This window comes from Paroedura picta, chromosome 5 (assembly GCF_049243985.1).
Source record: "Paroedura picta isolate Pp20150507F chromosome 5, Ppicta_v3.0, whole genome shotgun sequence".
Lineage (NCBI taxonomy): Eukaryota > Metazoa > Chordata > Lepidosauria > Squamata > Gekkonidae > Paroedura > Paroedura picta.
In genome coordinates this window covers 56,059,268-56,077,883 of record NC_135373.1, presented here as the reverse complement: position 1 = coordinate 56,077,883, position 18,616 = coordinate 56,059,268, and the positions used below count along the sequence as shown (strand labels likewise).

The window sequence follows — 18,616 nt, the reverse complement described above, 5'->3', positions numbered from 1 at the left end:
CTGGACTTGCCAAAAAAGCACAGTGTGTAGTTTGGCCCTTAGGCTTTGCTTCTTCAGAGTACTGACCATTCTGCTATTGCTTGGCAGATCCTCTCAACCAGGGTTTTGTGACAGCCCCATAAAGATTTCACTGACTGAGTAACCCCCCCCCACCTTCAAAAAACGGCCTATGATGGGCCTGGAGGGAGTGGAAAGGGGAGAGGCTCCTCGCACGTCACAGCAACTGGAATCCAGAGGGTTAAGTATTCTCATTTTAACAACTGCAGCAGGGAGGGGCATAGGCCTGCTCTGACCCTGTTTCTGGTATGGGCGTGTGTGGAAGTGATGGAGTGGCACAGACCTGCTCCAGTCCTGTTTCTGGTGTTGGGGGGCCATGGAGTGGCATACGTCTGCCTCAGCCTTGTTTCTGCAGGCTTCCCATGCAGGCTACCTTTGGTGAAGAAGAGCAAACTGGTAGCCAGTCCAGAGTGCAGGTATGGTTCTGTTCACAAATCATCTGAAAATATTTCTCTGGTGTCACCTCCTATGCTGCGGGAATGGTCTGGTGATGTTACATCCAATGGGAGTGTCTGGGTGATGTCACTTCTGGCAACATGTAACTTCTTGGGACGTGGCAAGAAGGTGTGGCCTACTGATATCATTTCCAGGTTTTCTCAAGGCCTGAAGAATGTTTCAGGGGTTTTAAAATGGTAAAAAGCTTGAAAAAGGCTGTGTTAGTTTGTTCTAACCTCTGTTCTTTGTCACTTGTATGTTTCTGAGGTACAATGGCTGTCTCCTGCAGCCTGAAGCTTTGTACATTGCAGAAGATGCACAATGAAGTCAAGCAGCAAATCTGGATCAAGTTTTGAATGAGAAAAACAGTTCTATAACTCAGGCATGCTAAGTCCCAGAGGAGCGTCTGAAGCCCATTTCAGCACTTGTGCAGTGATTATGCCTATTCGTTCTGCATAAAGGAAACTGATTCCAAACAAAGACTGAACTGTACATAGCACTGGATTTCTGGTGAGACAATGAATCATAAAGCCCCAAGGTTTTATACTACAACAGCAAGCGATGAAAAAAAGCAGAAGTGGAAAATGCCATCATTTGGTATTTTACATGGGTCATCTGAAATTTTTGTCTGGAATCATGCCTTAGCAGGAGCTGAGCTACAGTATTTATGTATTTTAGTGACGATATCTCAAGCCAAGTTTTAAAGCCCAACAGATCCATAAAGAAGTTAACAATAAAATATTACATAAAAAGGGTATAATAAATATCCAGGCAAGCTAAGCAATATTTAAAGCTGTAGGGCCCAGCAGAAGTGACTGACCAGGGTAAATTCGTGTTCGGCTTGAATGTAAAAAGTTTTGCTGATCTGTTGTGGGCGATAACTGGCTCTTGGGAAACAGATTCCTCGCACTCATCAGGCATGTCCTGTCTACATCCAGAGATTTCTTGCGCATGAGCATGCATCAGGTTGGAGGGACTAAAAAGAAATGTAACTGCTGTAGCTAGGAAGGGTTGCAAAACTCCAAGAGGAGCCTGGAATTCTTCTAGAATTACAACCTTAACTACAGAGACCAGCTCCCTTGGAGAAAATGGGCAGCTTTGGTGGGTGTTCTCTATAGCATCACATCCTTGCCGAGTTCCCACTACTTCCCAAACTATATCCACCTCAAGCTCTACCCCTCAGTCTCCAGGAATTTTTCAAGCTAAAGTTGAAATGCTGTGTTTGCAAGGGCTCCGGATATTCCTATGATGCTGTTGTAAAATTTTCGGTTCCTTTCTTCACTTCTACCTCTACTGGTCTGTTGTACGGTTCCCATATTCTCTCCTTTTATTGGCATTCCATGTCTTGCTGTTTGGGTGGACTCACTCCTTCATCTCTAGAGGGTCACAGTACTGTTGACTCCCCAGATGGACAGCTAGTCATTTGCTCCTGAATCCCCAGAGGAGCCAGCAATGGTGATGCATTGTTCCATTGGGAGAGAGAAAGGATGCTGTAACTTCCATTGCTATGCTGTGGAAACTTTGTAAAAATTGCAGAACTATAAGTCAGCAGAGTCAGACAACGTTGGGTTTTAGCTGGAGTTTGACAATGAAGCATTTCCGGAAACCCTGGAAATAGATGTGTTTGTTTTCTTTATACATTCAAGGTTTGGTCAGATAGTGTACATAGGGGATTTTTATCCGTTTATAATTTAAGCACAGAACTGCTTTGTTGATCCATTGACATGACAGCCATTTTACATTTGAACTGGTTACAGATACTTAATTCAATTCCAATGCTGCAGGCTCAGATCCAGACTATGGGCTTTTCAGCACACTCAACTTATTTCTGATTTTCTTGGCAGCTGATCCACAAGGTTTGGAAGCAATTTGGGCATGTTTTTTTCTGCATATCTGCTCTCTCTCTCTGCATTTTCAGAGTTGTAGAATCAGGCTATTTTATTCTGCATGTGTCTTAAATTATCAGGATTTTCAAGGGAGGATGCTATCATCTCCAGTGGCATCACTGCACACTCAACCCCTTTTTACTTTTGTGCATGCTTATATATTGTTGTATTTAAAAAAGTACTAAAATATCTGCATATTGCTGTAAATATAGATCAAATAGGTTCTCTGAATTAAAAGGGGATTTGACAAATTCATAGAGATATGACTTTCCCCTTATATTTCCATGAAGAAAAAGATGGAGACTTTTTAAAGATGAAAGCTGGGAATTCAGAGAACCTAGCAGCATATATATATATATATTCTGGTGGTTTTTTAATCAAAAAAATCAAAACACGTCTTACAAGAGTGAGGAGAGGAAGAGATCTGGCAATTATGACAATTCAATCATCAAAGAGGGGTTCAGAGGTATGTGGGAGTGTGTGGGACAAAGAAAACAGAAGCATTATGGCCAAGGAAAAAGGAAACACAAAATCAGCTTCCAGAAAAATACTGGGCTCAAAATGCTCTCGCAAGAAATAAAAAAGAAAAAAACCCAACAAGTGAAAACTAAAGGGACAAAAATGTGTGCAGAAATTGGGGATAAACAAAAGCAGTATGGAGCCAGACCTGACAAAAAAAAATCCATGCAGGTGACAAAAAATCCATGCAGGAAAGTCTTGTATCCTGAAGAAAGATTATTTCCAGACAGTCCCTGACAATGGCATATATCCTATTCTTTGCTTTTTGCACAGAGGCAAACCAAACCACATTTCATACAAACACTTTCCAGTCTTCTCCAAGGAGGCTCATTCCTCACTTAGCTGACGGTTTTCTAAAGATATCCTTAAGGAATAATAAACATTTTAAGACCAATAAAGTTCCACCCAAATCAAGTAAGCTGAAGCAAGTTCAACAGGCTTCTTTGAAAGATGATCTCCCAAAATTGCAGTCATATAATTTTCCATCAATGCCAATGTTCAACGAAGTCTATAATTTTGATGCTAACCAACTCTTCAAATGATGATCTCTAGGGAGAAGAGGGAAAGCTTAATTCGAACCAAATATTCATTTTTTCTATAATTGTTCATTTGTTGAGGTCTGGCAAACACTGAGTATGGCTAATGGTAACATATACTTGATGATATAATGAAATCTTTTCTAATTTTCTATTCCTTACGGGCAGTAATTGGAACTTCAACTTCATGCCTAGACTGTAGATAAACATATACAGTATCTATCTATAGACATAATACAGCTTGGGATTCACCATGCTGCCTGCCAAGTTTTCAAAAAGTATCTATGGCCATCATAAGGCTGGTACTGGCTGCCTTTATTCACTTGATAGGGTTTTCTATGACTGCAACAGCAGCCGTCACCTCTGCAGGATCTGTTGAAGTGATAAGTAATCTGGCATGTGGTTTAATTTCCTTATCAGACTTTCCTATTTATTTTCTCTCTTATGTTCCCCTGGGCCTTTCTTCATTTCTTTTTATTTCCCCATCTGATATTCATTGCAAAGAAATTGTGTTCAGTTCCACCTCTTGTGGAAGCTATTCTGAGTTTTGGAGTGGCACTAAATACCCCATCTCCAAATACCTAGGGGGTGCCTGTAGGCTTAAAAAAGATTGAAACTCCCTGTTATTGATACTCACGTATCAACCTAAGCTTTAAAATCAACCTGTAGCCAGGCCAAGATGATCCTGTATTATGAATCCTGACCAAATACTCTTGTGGCTTCTCCTTAAGTATCCTCCTTCTCCGACAAGGATGATTAAGTGCACTAGAAGGCTCAAAGAACTATACCTCATCATGCTGTATGTTAATTTACTCTCACAATCTACCTATAAGTTGGAACTGATTACTTTCATTCCATGACATTGTATCCGAGGAACTGTGTGTACACATGAAGATCACACCTTGAATAAAACTTTGTTGGTCTTAAAGGTGCCACTGGATTCTAAATTTGTTCTAATCCAGGCACTTTTCGGACTACCTGAAACAAAGCACACATGCTTATACAGAAGTGTCATATTCTTGCAGCTTGAGCACCGGGGGAAGGTCCTGAAGCAAGATGAAAATAAAAGGGGCTCACCAGTCACTAACAGATAAAAAAAATTAAGTTAAGGCTAATGGTGCACATAAAGTTAAAAAAGTTTACTACTCAAGGCACCCTCCTGCCACAACATTTAATTAACAGCTTTCTGAAAATAAGCACAAAGTCAGGTTCAAGTTTAAACAAACTGGATACAAGACTACTTGTTTTTATCTTGTCCCATGGCAGAAAAATTAAAAGTTTATACAAGGGGAAGATGAAATGGTACAAACAATGGTTCATGTGTTTTATGCTTCATTTGAAATAAAATATCCATGATAAGTTTTCAGGAATACTTTCATGATTATGTGAAATTTTCAATGTTCAAAACTTAGACTAACATTGCAAATCTGATTTGATGTACTACACAGTTACTAAATATAACTTATCCTTCCATCATTACAAAAAATTAAATTGTGCTTATTTATTGAAGCTTATACATGCCAAGTCAGCCTGACTCTAGTCTAATGGCTGGGATGACAGCCAGGAGTTTAAGTTACCCTACACTTCACTATAAAAGAACATGGAGAGGATTTTATATAAGGACATGAAGGGTGGTAGAAGAAGGGGGAAGAACTTCCAAACCAAGGTACAAACCTGATGGGAAAACAACAGCTCATTGTTCTGGTGCCATAATGATGAATTTCTGGGCATTTGTTCAAATTGGTATTTTCTTTGGTTGGTACAAATTTCCATTCTATCTCACCATGATGGAATACTTCAAGCACATGAAAAATCTGCCCACCAAGAAGCTGGTAAATTAGGAACCATGGGATTGTACTCCCACATTCCAACCACCAGCAGAACAAACATACAGGATCCTCGCATTAGTCCTCCTGCCAAAAGGGGATGAAACTCACTGGACCAAATCGCACAGGAAAGGCAGAAAAATTAGCAGTCACAGAGTAGTGCCAGCTCAAACACCAAGGAAAAAAATTCCAACAAAAATAGTATCCCAATGCCAGTTAAACCAAGAATATTTAACCCCGGAGATTTCTGGCATGATTTAGACCCTGTGAATACATATGACATAGTTCCTATCCACACCAGCAGTACCAGCCCCCTGGAAGGCAGACAACAGCATAAGAACCATGTCAATTCCTATTTATTTCTTCATATATTTCTATGCCAGGATTGTCTCCCCAAATTGCTCAAGGTAGTTTCCAAGTAAAGCACAGGCACAATGCACAGTTCTTTATCCAGCTGTTAACAGAATACCCAGACTGAAGCAAGGAATCGATATATCACTGTGGTAATCTATGAACTGGTCCTTCAGAGCTGCACACAAATAAAAAATTTTTTTTCTAGCAATCGGGTCTAAGCTCTGATTATCCCTATCTATACTACTGCCTTGGTCTCTTCAGAATAAAGCTGTGTCCTATCCATAATTTAATATTTGAAGGCAAATGGCTATGTGCTGTATTCCTTTGGAGCATTGCCCTCATATGCACACACACACCGCAGTTGCAGACTTGGCAGAAGGGTTAAAAGTGGGGGGGGGGGTATAAATTCCTCATTTTTACCCAGAAAAAGAGCAATCAAAGGTCTTCATCTTGGCACCTAAAAAACAGCCTTGCTAACAGAAGATGACTATCTGAAGCAATCTAATTAGCAATGCTCAACAGATGGTCCAATGGTCCAAGCCCTCCTATATTTAGTAGGATTCTATCTGGACTAGCCTTAGATTTTTAAAATTCAAAAGCTGTTGCTAGGCCCAGCATTCATATTTTACTTGTCTTGCACAGTGATCTGAGGGCCAGTTCAGATGTTTTTATGTTCCTCCTGGATCCTCTCAACAGATGGGGCCTAGGGGTTCTACACTTGAAACAATTTCGAAGGATGAGCAGGCCCAATATGGATGGGTGCCACAGTGCAAGGGGAGAGGAGTATCCTACTTCCCTTGTCCATGTCTTACAATCCTGTTTCAATTCCCACTTCTTCACAAACTCTTTTATGGATCCATCATCTATGTTTCATACCTTGATTAAGATAAACCAGACTCATCATAAAGTCCGGCTGGGAATTTTATTTGCTCCTTCAATATGGGTTATACCTCACCTTATAGCCAGCCCCACTGAATAGCACCATTTCAGGGCATCAAGAAGAAGCCTGTGACCTTAGAAAAGTCATCTTTATTAAGAAACATGATCTGCTTTAAAATAATCTAATCTGATTTGTGAATTTTTCCACAAATATAAAAAGTGTTATAATAGGGTGTTATAAACACAGGCAAGTACAAAAGAATACTTTTCCTTAAAAAGGCATTAGCTAAACAGATCTCATTCTAAGAGCAGACTGAAATGCTTTTGTTATCTTACCATGAACATTCCCCATAAGAATATCACCAGCTGCTGAAGACAGAAATGAAGACTCTGCATAAAGATATTTGATTTTTAATGAACCATCTTTGGTAGAAATATTAATGGCGGATCCTTGTAGCTTTTCAATGCTCACACTCTGTAAAAGAAATGAAGTCTCAATTGATCAGCGATTCCCAATGTGTTACCCAAGGGTGCCCATCAATCTGTTTCCTGGTACTCACTTCCTTCCTCCTAAACCATCTGCTCCCAAAAGCAAAGAACCAGTGTGGGCTTTCTTCCAGCTCAATAAAGCAGGAGGTGCTTCAGAAGAGCCCTTTGTGTGTGCAAGAAATACTCATTCAGAAACAGCTGGCCCTATCATAGGAGGATGGCCCCCACCAGCCCTGTTCTGGTGAAAATTCCAAATTCCAAAGTTCTGAAAATATCCTCAGGCCCAATAAAGGGGAAACTTGCACTCAATCCAGTTCACAGCACTGTGCCCAAGCTGTATAAGACCACAGAAGAATCAGTTCTTGGCTATTGTATATGACACAATTCCCAGGCACTGTACAACTGACCAATAACAGCAAAAAAAAAAAAGTTGAAGTGAGCCAGGATGCTAGAGAGGCTTGTCAAGGACCTCCCTCCAAACTCATTGAGGTGTTATTTCCAGTTCCCACTCCTAGAACCCCTGAACAATTTCCCAGTGAGCTCTTGAGGTAGGTTTTCCACACAATAAAACAAACTTTTGAAAATGAATTAAAGATTTATTTACTTAAAAAAACCAGCTATCCATCACAGTCTTGCCAGGCCAATAACCAGAAAAAACAGAAGCTATCATTTCTATCTAATATGTTTCATACCTGGGTTACAGATGGCAAATCTCTTACAGGATGAAAGATTGCAGCCAATCATACCAAAGCAGATCATAAGTCTAGCACAGCCCAGTGCTCACTAACTTACAGCTCCAATTATAGCTCTCTCTCCTCCAACCAAAGATCTTCTTCTCAGGAGCCTTCCAGAAGATACTAGCTTTTGCTCCTAATTTCCCCTCCCCATCATGTTACCCAATTAAGCACAGGTTCCCATGATGTACCTAATTATCCCATTCCATTGTCATGCCTTGAAAGAAATGAGCTGTTAGTAACAAGAGCACAGAAATCAGAGACACCTGTGAGCTCCGCTAGACCTCAGAATATTCACGTTGACCCTTGTGAGGGAATTAAAGTACTGAGCATCACAAGGCTTAGAAAATGAGCCGGGGGTCAAATCAATCTAGGACCTAGGTTTAATCATGAAGCTCTTGGCTTGACCTTGAACAGTCACTTGGTGTAGTGGTTAGGTGTCGTGGCAATCTGAGTTTGATTCTGCGCTCCCCCGCATGCAACCATGCAACCAGCTGGGTGACCTTGGGGTCGCCACAGCACTGATAAAGCTGTTCTGACCAAGTAGTAATATCAGGACTCTTTCAGCCTCACCTCCCTCATAGGGTGTCTGTTGTGGGGAGAGGAATGGGAAGACGATTGTAAGCCACTTTGAGACTGCCTCAGGTAGAGAAAAGCAGCATATAACTACTATTCCTACTCCTCTTACAGGATTGTATAAAAAAGGGTGTTTGTGAAGAACTTTTGAAGGCCACCTTGAGCTCTCTGGAGGATAATCAGGATAAAAATATACAGATAGAATATAAGGCTGGAAATAACATTGCACAAGCAGTAAAAAAAACACCCTAAGTGGTTTGTCTGTAGTTATGCAATATCACTTTCATCATGGAAATAAAGAAAGCAGTGACCAGTACACAAAAAGGCACTGATTAAAATGGCAGAAAAGCCCTAACTGTGGTTAACAGCAATGAAAATTGAAGTCTTATCATAGATGAGTGTAGCTGGCAGGCCCTGGAGTGGCAAGCTAAGAAATGGAATGAATGAATGAATGAATGAATGAATGAATGAATGAATAGGAACATTTGTGCCCAAGATGATAGTCTGGATGGAGGATTAGAAGATTCTACGACATGTTCCCAAGCTCCAGTCTGTGGTTAAAAAAAATGATGGCATCATCTCCATCCAGTTTATTTTTGCAAGAAGTTCAGTTCTTAAGTCAGATTTGTCTGCACATGCTCACCAAAAAGAATCACATCCACACACCTGTGCTTACAAACTGGTCACTGTGCTCAGAAAGCCCGTTTACGCACTGGGAACTTCACTGCCCCAGCTCCCATGCAGGAGCACAAATACGGAGCAGATGAGGTGCAACGGGCCAAATGCTCCCCTTTGTGGGTGCAGGAAGAGGTGGGGCAACCTGCCATGACTAAAACTCTAGCCTGCAGCCCGGCATGAAACCTCCAGTGCATAAACGGTCAAACTGGCTAAGAAGGCAAATGGGATTTTGGGCTGTATCAAACGGAGTACCGTGTCCAGATCACAGGAAGTGATGGCACCGCTTTAATCTGCTCTGGTTCGGCCTCACTTGGAGTACTATGTCCAGTTTTGGGCACCCCAGTTGAAGAGGGATGTAGACAAACTGGAGTGTGTCCAGAGGAGGGCAACAAAGATGGTGAGGGGTTTGGAGACCAAGATGTATGAAGAAAGGTTGGGGAAGCTTGGTCTGTTTAGCCTGGAGAGGAGACTGAGGGGATCTGATAACCATCTTCAAGTATTTAAAAGGGTGCCATATAGAGGATGGAGCAGAGTTGTTCTCTCTTGCCCCAGAGGGATGGACCAGAACCAATGGGATGAAATTAATTCAAAAGAAATTCCATCTAAACATCAGTAAGAAATTCCTGACAGTTAGAGCGGTTTCTCAGTGGAACAGGCTTCCTCGGGAGGTGGTGGGTTCTCCATCTTCAGAAATTTTTAAACAGAGGCTAGATAGCCATCTGATGGAGAGGCTGATTCTGTGAAGGCTCAAGGGGATGGCAGATTACAGTAGATGAGCAATAGGGATGTCCTACATAGTGCAGGGGTTGGACTAGATGTTTGTCCATGAATCCTAACAGGCTTCTTTATTCTTGACATGCATTTCCCACAACCAGACAGCAGCTGTGGGGAACTTATTTCCCCAAGCACTGTACGGTCCAATTTGGCTTGGAACCATAATGTAAGAAGAGAGGGCTTCAGCCTTTCCTCCTGTATCATTTTTAAAGCTTACATAAGAACTTAGAGCCTTGCTAGGACAGATCAGTGACCTTTCTCTGATGTGGTCTTCTAGCACTGGTGTTCAGAGGTTTACTGCTTCTGACTTGCCCCCTCTTTTGCCTTACTCCCATTCCTGTAAGTTCCCTACTCTTAGGTCTTCCTCATCTTCCTCTATACTTTCTGCCTCTTTAGTCACCATGACTAGTAGCCACAGCTGTTCTCCATGAATTTGCCAAAAGCTCTTTTAAAGCTGTCTATGCCTGTGTCAATCACTGGCAGCAAATTTCACATTTTAATCACTCATGTAAAGAAGTATTTCCTTTTGTCCCTCCTAAATCTCGTGCCCATCAATTTATATGGATGCCCCTGAATTCAAGTATTTTGAGAGACAGAAAAGATTATCTCTGCCTACTATTTCTACCTCATGTTTAATTTTATAAACTTCTAACATGTTGTCCCCTAGTCATCTCTTTTCTAAACTGAGACGTTCCAGACGCTGAAAAGTCCCAGTCTCTTTAGACTTTCTTCATAGAAAAGTGCCCCAACCCCTTAAATAGCCATACTTACCCTGCTGGTCAGAGGACCAGAAATACAATTTTCAGTCAGGAGAACCCCAACCCTGCTTGTGGACAAATATCTTATGTAGTTTGGGCCTTAATCAACCCAACTTCTCACTTGTCAACCTGTTACAACTTTCCTGGAGTCTTTCTAGCAAGTCCTCTGGACAAGCCAGACAAGCTTTTGCACCAAATGTTCCAGCAATCTCTACAGTTGGACTGCTGATTTTGGTCTCAAGGCCAGCCTCTGTTAGCTTGGCTCTCTGTCCTGGCCTGTTTCCTGGAATCTTGCCTGTCTTCCTGACCCGCTTCCCAGATCGTTTGCCGGTCCTGGAGTTCAAAGACTGAATCCAAGAAGCTGCCTGGCATTCAGGCCTGGGCTTGCTTTGCATGGGAGTTCCTGGGACATCATACTGCGAGAACTGTTGGATGTATAAGGGAAGTCACAGTTCATGCAGATTTGCTTTGGCACAGGGCTACAGCACTACACTGAATCCCACCAGCGTGGCTTTGACATAATTCCACTTAACTGGATCTATGTTACTTTTCTGTTGCAGAAATATAATCTGGGTAGACAGGCAAAGGAAAAAAGAACATCTAGAGAAAGCCCACCTGCACCATGCCTGCAATGTAAATGTTTCTCTCCCAACGATTATCTGAGGGAGACTGCACCGACATTTAAATGATGGTTCAAATCTTGCATGGATGGAATGTACTCATTGTTGTTGCTATTTATGTTCTTAGGGGACATGGGAGAAGGATACAACAGGCAGAAAGGCCAAGAGACTGGATAATAAACACCCAAAGATGTTTTTATCAAACAATCAGTTTCTGGAACTGTTTCAACATACAAAACACAACAAATATTACTTATAAAATTTAACAAGTGTTCTGCAAGATCTAGTTTGATATACACTATAAAATAAACCTCTTAGTATGCTTTTGATTATCTAGCTCAATCTTTTTTCCCATGCCCAAGACTGGGACACAGCATGCCTAATGGATTTACAGCTTTGTATTCATTTGATGCAAAAAACTGGCTTTGGCATTTCTGTGCCATCTATCATTACCTAATAAAATGAAGAAATTCATGGTTCAGCTGACCGGCTGACTCGTCCTTAGGAAGAGCAATGCACAAATTTAACTCACAAATGTCAGCGTTTAAACCTTTGCACCTTGCTACAGAATGCAGCATCCGTTCCTCCTATCACTGTGAGGCAAGACACCAATGCCAATCTGCATTCTTTATACTCAAGGCATCTATGGACACAAGATAACTGGATTCAGATCTTTACACATACAACCCTAAGTATAAATTGAAACTCCAAAACCAATGCAGCTATGTATGCTAATTTACTGCTCACCCTCTACCAATATGTATAGACTGATAATTTCCATTGTATCTGAAGCAGTGTGCATGCGTACGAAAGCTTATAACTTGAATAAATCTTTGGTCTTAAAGGTGCCCCTGGACTCAATTTTTTTTCTGCTGGCTCAGACGAATACGGCTATTCACTTGAATCTCATATTTAAAATGCAGTTCAGCACAGCAATCTCTGAGAACTGCATATGCTTCAGTAGGTACGATATGCCTCTCCAACCTAATAATTCTGTAGACTGGCCTCTCTTTGTGGGGACAAGGCTCCCAGAATCAAGTTCCAAAAATTGCTGTAAATTTATAATATTTAAGTAAACCACAGGTTTCATTTCGAAAATTTGTTTCTACAAACATCCCAATTTCTCTTTCCTAATTTTTAACCTGTTTTTAAAGAAGAGGGAGATGAAGAAAAAGAAAGCTGCCGTCATGACAGAAATCTGAAGTGTTCAGTTTTGCTCCCAGGGGAATTAGAGCTATTAACCTCCAACAGTCTTAGTTTACATTGGAAACACTGACAGAGTCCTTAACAACAGAATGATGACTGTAGCTTGTGGAACAAAATTGTCATAAGAACCCACATGGCAGATGTAAGGCAGGCTGATTGCTAACAGAAAGCCAGCCAAACTCCAGACTCTAAGAAAGGTTGGCTGCCTTAATGTTGTGCTTGGCAAATAAGTATTACATGTAGCATTTGACACCAAATACCCCAGCTGTAAATTGATAGCAATCCTGGTGATTTCAATGCAGCTATGAACGGTTTATACATATGTAACACAGAATATGCCTGCCTGCTCATAAATTAATATTCCTGAACATCCAATAAGACCTTCTGGAGAGACCCTTCTCTGGGTGGTGGCCTAGGAGTGTAAAACATAAAACATTTAAACAAAGATTAATTTACTGTTTATTTCTTGCTGTAAACATTCAAGCATTTTCCAGGCCTTGGAAAAATAGCAGAAGGTTTACCTGTCTGCCCCCAGATCACCTGTGAAAGTATATAGGGTTGCTAACTAGGTTTCTGGGTTAGAGAAATTCCTGGATATTTGGGTGTGTGGCTGGGGAAGAAGACGATGAGTTGGTTTTTATACCCCACTTTTCACTACCCAAACGAGTCTCAAAGCACTTGCAATCACCTTCCCTTACTTTCCCCACAACAGACCTCTGTGAGGTAGGTGGTGCTGAGAGAGCCCAGGCAGGACTACTTGGTCAGAACAACACTATCAGGGCTGTGATGAGCCCAAGGTCACCCAGCTGGTAGAGCAGGGAATGAAACCCAGTTCTCCAGATTAGAAGCCACTGCTCTTAACCACTACACCAAGCCGGTTCCACACCATGCTGGCTGGAGGGGAGAGACCTTATCATGGAATAATGCCACAGAGTTCACTGTCCAAAGTCATTTTCCCCAGGTGAACTGATCTCTGCAAATCCATGATAATTCTGGGAAATCTCCAGTCCTCACCTGGGGGTTAGAAGCCTCGCTGCTGTCTCTAGATTGGAAAATTCCTGGAGATTTTGGGGGTTTCCTGGGAAGGGCAGAGTTTGCAGAGGAGAGGGAACTCAGCAGGGATGTGATGCTACAGCATCTGCCCTCTGAAGCTGCCATTTCTTCCAGAGAAACTGATTTCTTGAGTCTGAAAATGAGCTATAATTTTGAGACAATTCCAAGTCCCACCTGGATGTTGGTAATTCTAGTTAGACCAGCAGTTATTTTACCAAGTGACAACACAGGATACATTGAAAGTATTATGTTATAAGTTCCATGCTGTCCACTTGGTGTAGTGGTTAGGAGTGTGGACCTCTAATCTGGGTTTATTCTCCCCCACATGCAGCCAGCTGTTTGACCTTGGCCTTACCACAGCACGTTTAAAGCTATTCTGACTCAGCAGTAATATCAAGCTCTCTCAGCCTCACCTACCTCGCAAGGTGCCTGTTGTGGAGAGAGGAAAGGGAAGGCAAATGTAAGCCGCTTTGACTCCTTCTGCTAGAGAAAAGAGGGATATAAGAACCAACTCTTCTCCTCATGTAAATAATAAAATTAAAATAACACTTAAAAATCATTGTGCACCATCTACCTCATCTTGAACCTCGGTTTGAACCTGGGACCTTCTGAATGCCAAGCAGATGCTCTACCATTTAGCCACAGCCCCTTCCAGATAGCTCCTTCTCCGGTCTATATTAAATAAATACGAGAGTAATCAAAGATACTAGTCCCTCTGGCCCAAGTCAGTTCAGCTGAGATAAATGAAAGATGACTGCAAATCAACTCATTCTTCTGATTTCCCTTGAATTTTCTTCCAAAGAAACCGGCTAGAACAGTTATTATTCTTATAAACCAGGGGTAGTCAAACTGCGGCCCTCCAGATGTCCATGGACTACAATTCCCAGAAGCCCCTGCCAGCATTCGCAGGGGCTCCTGCGAATTGTAGTCCATGGACATCTGGAGGGCCGCAGTTTGACTACCCCTGTTATAAACTATAATAGCACAGTGGCTGTATTGTTTTATTCTTGAAGACCTTAAATGGATGGGAAAATTTTCAACTGCAAACTAATGACATATTTACCACCCCTTAGAGCTGCTTAAGTCAGGCCACAGAATCAGTCTTTACAAGACACTTTCCATCTTCATTCTTCAAGGAGAAAGGAAACAAAGCAAAGACGCCATCTTCTGGAAGATATCTAATACGCCTGCTTGAATCTATTAAGCAGATACTCATGTCGACATTTGACTCTCTTTCCACAGCACAAATTAATTATACACATTTTGGGGGGTGCTGTCACCTTTATAGTATGAATGCCCTGTGGACTGTTGTCCAAGTTTGGGCACTTGGGTGTAGAACCTGAGCCAGCAGCTCTTTTAGCACATGAGGGAGGACAACTAAAGAAGGTTTTCTTCCTGATATTCATACTAATTTAGCATGGATTTGGGCCATTTTGGAACATGTACATACATATTTACATATATCCAGTGTATTTCTGACCATACACAGTAACAATCCCCTCCACTATCCTGCATTCATTGTGTTCCCTTATTTGAAGTGTGAAAAAAACAAAAAAGAAGGAAGTAGCTTTCTTACATTGTAGCATAAGTGCATGCATTGCAAGTCTCTGCATGTACATTTGTCACCTTTTCCCTAATAGAGAATGTATTGTGAAATATATTGAAATGTAACAGACTCTCCCAATATAGAAAGTGATTCCTAAAGATTTCTGTCTGATATGCAGTTGTTAAAGGTGGAACACCCTTCTTGGGGAAAGTGGCAGCAGTTATAGCTGCACAAAAAATTAAAAGCAGATACAAATGGTCAGAACTGTTTTCCTTTATGAGATAAAAACCTACAATATTAATTTTTGTAATGTAATTAAATCTATCCATCCCACAGTTCCCAAATACAAAAAACCTTTCTTACACTTTCTTGAGACACATGAATATCAGCATTTCCCTGAAGAGTTCCCAGGCTGATCACTTTGCCTCCTTTGGCTTGAATATCAATATTCTTACTCTGGAACAGAATTGTATACATGTTAAAAGAGTTAATTTTGTTATTGTTGATGTTCTTCAAATATGTGTTTCTCAGCAATAGCAGGTCTTTGGACTCAAGTTTCAGTTAGATTTTTTCAGCCACTTTTCTAGGAAATGTATATAACAATTACATCCAAGCAGAAGTCCAGCAGTTAAAGACTTCATACTGTTTTAACAGCACAGGAAAAGTTGTATCTATATAATTTCTATTTGTTATGCATCTGCTAAAGGAACATGAGCCCTCCTAGGCAAACTAAGGAGACACTTGAGTACTGGGTTTTTGTTTGCAGGGCTTTCAAAAGACCACAGCATAATGCATCAATAGAAAAACAGCTTGGCAAACATAGTGGATCTGTAATTTCTATATAGGAATTTCTGTAGAAATGTCATAATTCCATTCATTCATATCAATAGCACCCAATGAAGAAACTCTTCAAAAGATATTAGAACATTTTGCAAAATTTGCTTATATAGCCTTGCTTGTATATCCTTGTGTACTTACTATTCCTATTACACCACAAATTACTATCCTTTCCACTGACATTTTTAAGCTAGTACCACAAACGGAGAAAGGCTAAACAAACTGTTTTATCAGCTTGCACACTATAATCAAAATCTGGATTTAAAATAATCAACTACTGCATATGCAAGAATACATTCACTTGCATAAAACTATTTATGGGAGATAGTGAAGCATATGTTGTAAAAGAAGACAAGAAAGGAATTGAGTGTGTGTGAGATGATGTCTCTGTACCTTTATTGACTGTAACATGCTAGTTCCCTTTTCTGTTTCTATTTTGCAGCTTTCACATTCAATTTTTTCAATTTTCACGCAGCCATCCCCTGATGTCTTGATATCCAAGTCTAAAAACAATTACAAATGGTGAAGGTGAGTTGCATTGAACTGTACTTGTTTTAATCTAACATTTTATTTCTTTTGATTGCTATAATCTATAAACTGGGACTACTATGTTTGAATATCTGAAGAAAATAAAAAGTCAAAGAACACACACAGTATAGATGTTTGAAAAAAGTGTCAATTTAAAGCATGCTCATACAACTCAGGTTAGTAAATCCATAAATTAGTTAGAACATTTGTTTCCAAAATTTATATATATGAAGGTTATCCCATTTTATTCTAACAACAACTCCATTAAGTAGGTTAGGCTTATAGACAGTGACTAACACCCAAACATCCAGTGACAAGCTAAATGGGAATTTGAACTCAAGTCTCTTCAGAACAAACCTGATACAATGCCCACTGTACCATAAAGAGATAGTGTTGTCATGAAACTGGAAGTTTATTAGGCTTGATCTGCAGACATCTATAGAAAATCTGCACTAAAACATCAGGATTTCAAAACTGCTTTTAATTTTGCCCGGACAGCTACTGAAACATTAGCTGAAAACAGAAGCCAAGAACACCAACTTGTCAGGAAATGCCTTGAGCCAGAGCAATGAACAATTTGACTAATCTGCAATGGCTGCAAAAAACCAGAAATAGGCTTAGTCATATTATTCAGGAAGTGCCAAACCTAAAAGAATGGTAACGCCTGTGAACAATCATCCTGTGAATAACAATGTGTGAGAATAATTTAACTGGATGCCACAGTGTCCCACAGTCAAAACATGACTTCTTTTTAGTTAATTTGCATACCAAATTTTACTGGGATCCTCACATACACGGAGGCTGTACTGTCCATGTCATCTGAGAGGATTGACATCTCTTTTTTCTCTGTGTCATACTTCACATGCACATTATCCAGATCTGCACCACGATAGGGGTTGCTGCTCTGCCTGCTCATGGTCACAAATCCCCTGTCAGCATTGGGATATTCATGTGGGTCGAGCGGACATACTGTGACATGGCAAGGGAGCCGCACTTTCAGCTGGCCAAAGGGGCTAACAACCAACGTCCACTCTCTGAGTGCCTTAGTATTCTCTTGTCTGCTTTTTTCTGGCTCAGGAGGGCCTCTGCTGCGACTACACGGACTGGTGACGAAGGTCAGCTGTGGGGAGACGCCCCATGGCTCCTGCCCAGCAACTCCTCTCAGTCTCAGCAACCCATGCCGGGCACCTGCTGCTTTCTTCGCTGCCTGCAGCCACCACCCTGGTAACCGACGCAGCATCTTTGGTCAGCCTTGACTGTACTTTCTGGCGGAATAGTCCTTCGGTATGCCGGGAATGGGGAGATTATAGAATGCTTTTCCAGGACACGATAGAACTCAAGGCTGAGGCTGCTGCCCCTCTCACAAATCCATTCCGTACACGAAACAGGAACCTGGCCTGAACCCAGCGCCGCTCTGTCACAGTGGTGCCTGCTGGGAGTGGTAGTTTCCCGTCAATTAACTCTCATTAAACAAACCGGAAATTAAAATTGAATGACAAAAGCAACCCGAAATCTCAGCCAATGAGCTGCCGGAGAGAGCGGATGTTTTTCTCCACTACAGGATGGGGATGGAATCTTCCCCTGGCCACTGGCGAGAGAGGAGGGCGGGACGTGAGGTAGCGGAGCGTTGGTTTCCATGGAGACGGAAGACGCGGATGTGGAGGTTGGTTAGCAGCGAAGGGTCCCTGGGGGGAAGGCGGCGCGGCGGAGAGCAGCCCGGTAGGGCAGGCAGGATGAAGGGTGTGGCGCTTGGAGAAGTCGAGCTTTGCTGCTCTTGGATGAGACTGGAGAGTTGCCAGTGGGGTGGGAAGGCTGTGGGGGCGCACCGGTCACACATACAAATTCGTATTCTGACCCACAGACTTTTCAGGGGTGGGAGGGAAGGATTGCTATTTCTTGCTCCTTTCCTCTTCACTTTTTAATATCCAACCTGATGAAGAGTTCTAGCGAACTCAAGAGCTTGCACATTATATGTTATTTTAATTGGGCTTTAAAAAAATAGTTGAATCTGGAACAGTTGATTGAGAGCAATAATTAAGGAAAAGGAACCTTGTGCCACTAATAAATTGCCATGCGTTTAATAGCAAAAACAACACAGATTGCCAAATTGCTAAACTTCATCCTCTTAAGGTGGGATTCCACATAGAAATAGATGGTGGTCAATAGAAATAATTTATCTGCCGGAGTGAGGGATCCAGGAATGAGCCTTTCTAAAAAAAAAAAAAAAAAACCTCAAACTACTTCACATTGACATAACTGATTAGATTAGATGAAAATAATGTGCTGCCCTATACTTCTGAAAAAATTCACCTCCCTGATTTGCTA

At 41.4% G+C, this 18,616-nt stretch overlaps 2 protein-coding genes across 5 annotated transcripts in view; one reads left to right on the top strand and one right to left on the bottom strand.

Annotated features, from left to right (window-relative positions):
- Positions 1 to 17,708, bottom strand: part of FAM185A (family with sequence similarity 185 member A) — a 43,704-nt gene extending 25,996 nt beyond the window's left edge. Inside the window, exons 1-4 of the mRNA XM_077338086.1 lie at positions 17,060 to 17,708; positions 16,157 to 16,266; positions 15,290 to 15,382; positions 6,829 to 6,967 (exon numbers count right to left, since the gene is read on the bottom strand). Coding sequence (XP_077194201.1) covers positions 6,829 to 6,967; positions 15,290 to 15,382; positions 16,157 to 16,266; positions 17,060 to 17,531 — 814 coding nt within the window. The 5' untranslated portion in view covers positions 17,532 to 17,708. The remainder of the gene's footprint in view (positions 1 to 6,828; positions 6,968 to 15,289; positions 15,383 to 16,156; positions 16,267 to 17,059) is intronic.
- A 172-nt stretch (positions 17,709 to 17,880) lies between these two features.
- CCDC146 (coiled-coil domain containing 146) overlaps positions 17,881 to 18,616 on the top strand; it is an 82,659-nt gene continuing 81,923 nt past the window's right edge. For 2 of the 4 annotated variants that reach the window (XM_077338065.1, XM_077338061.1), the window contains exon 1: positions 17,929 to 18,010. The gene's annotated coding sequence lies outside the window, so the exon portion shown is untranslated. Of the gene's footprint in view, positions 18,032 to 18,616 lie in introns of all 4 variants that reach the window. The other 2 variants (XM_077338062.1, XM_077338063.1) reach the window with 2 other exon arrangements.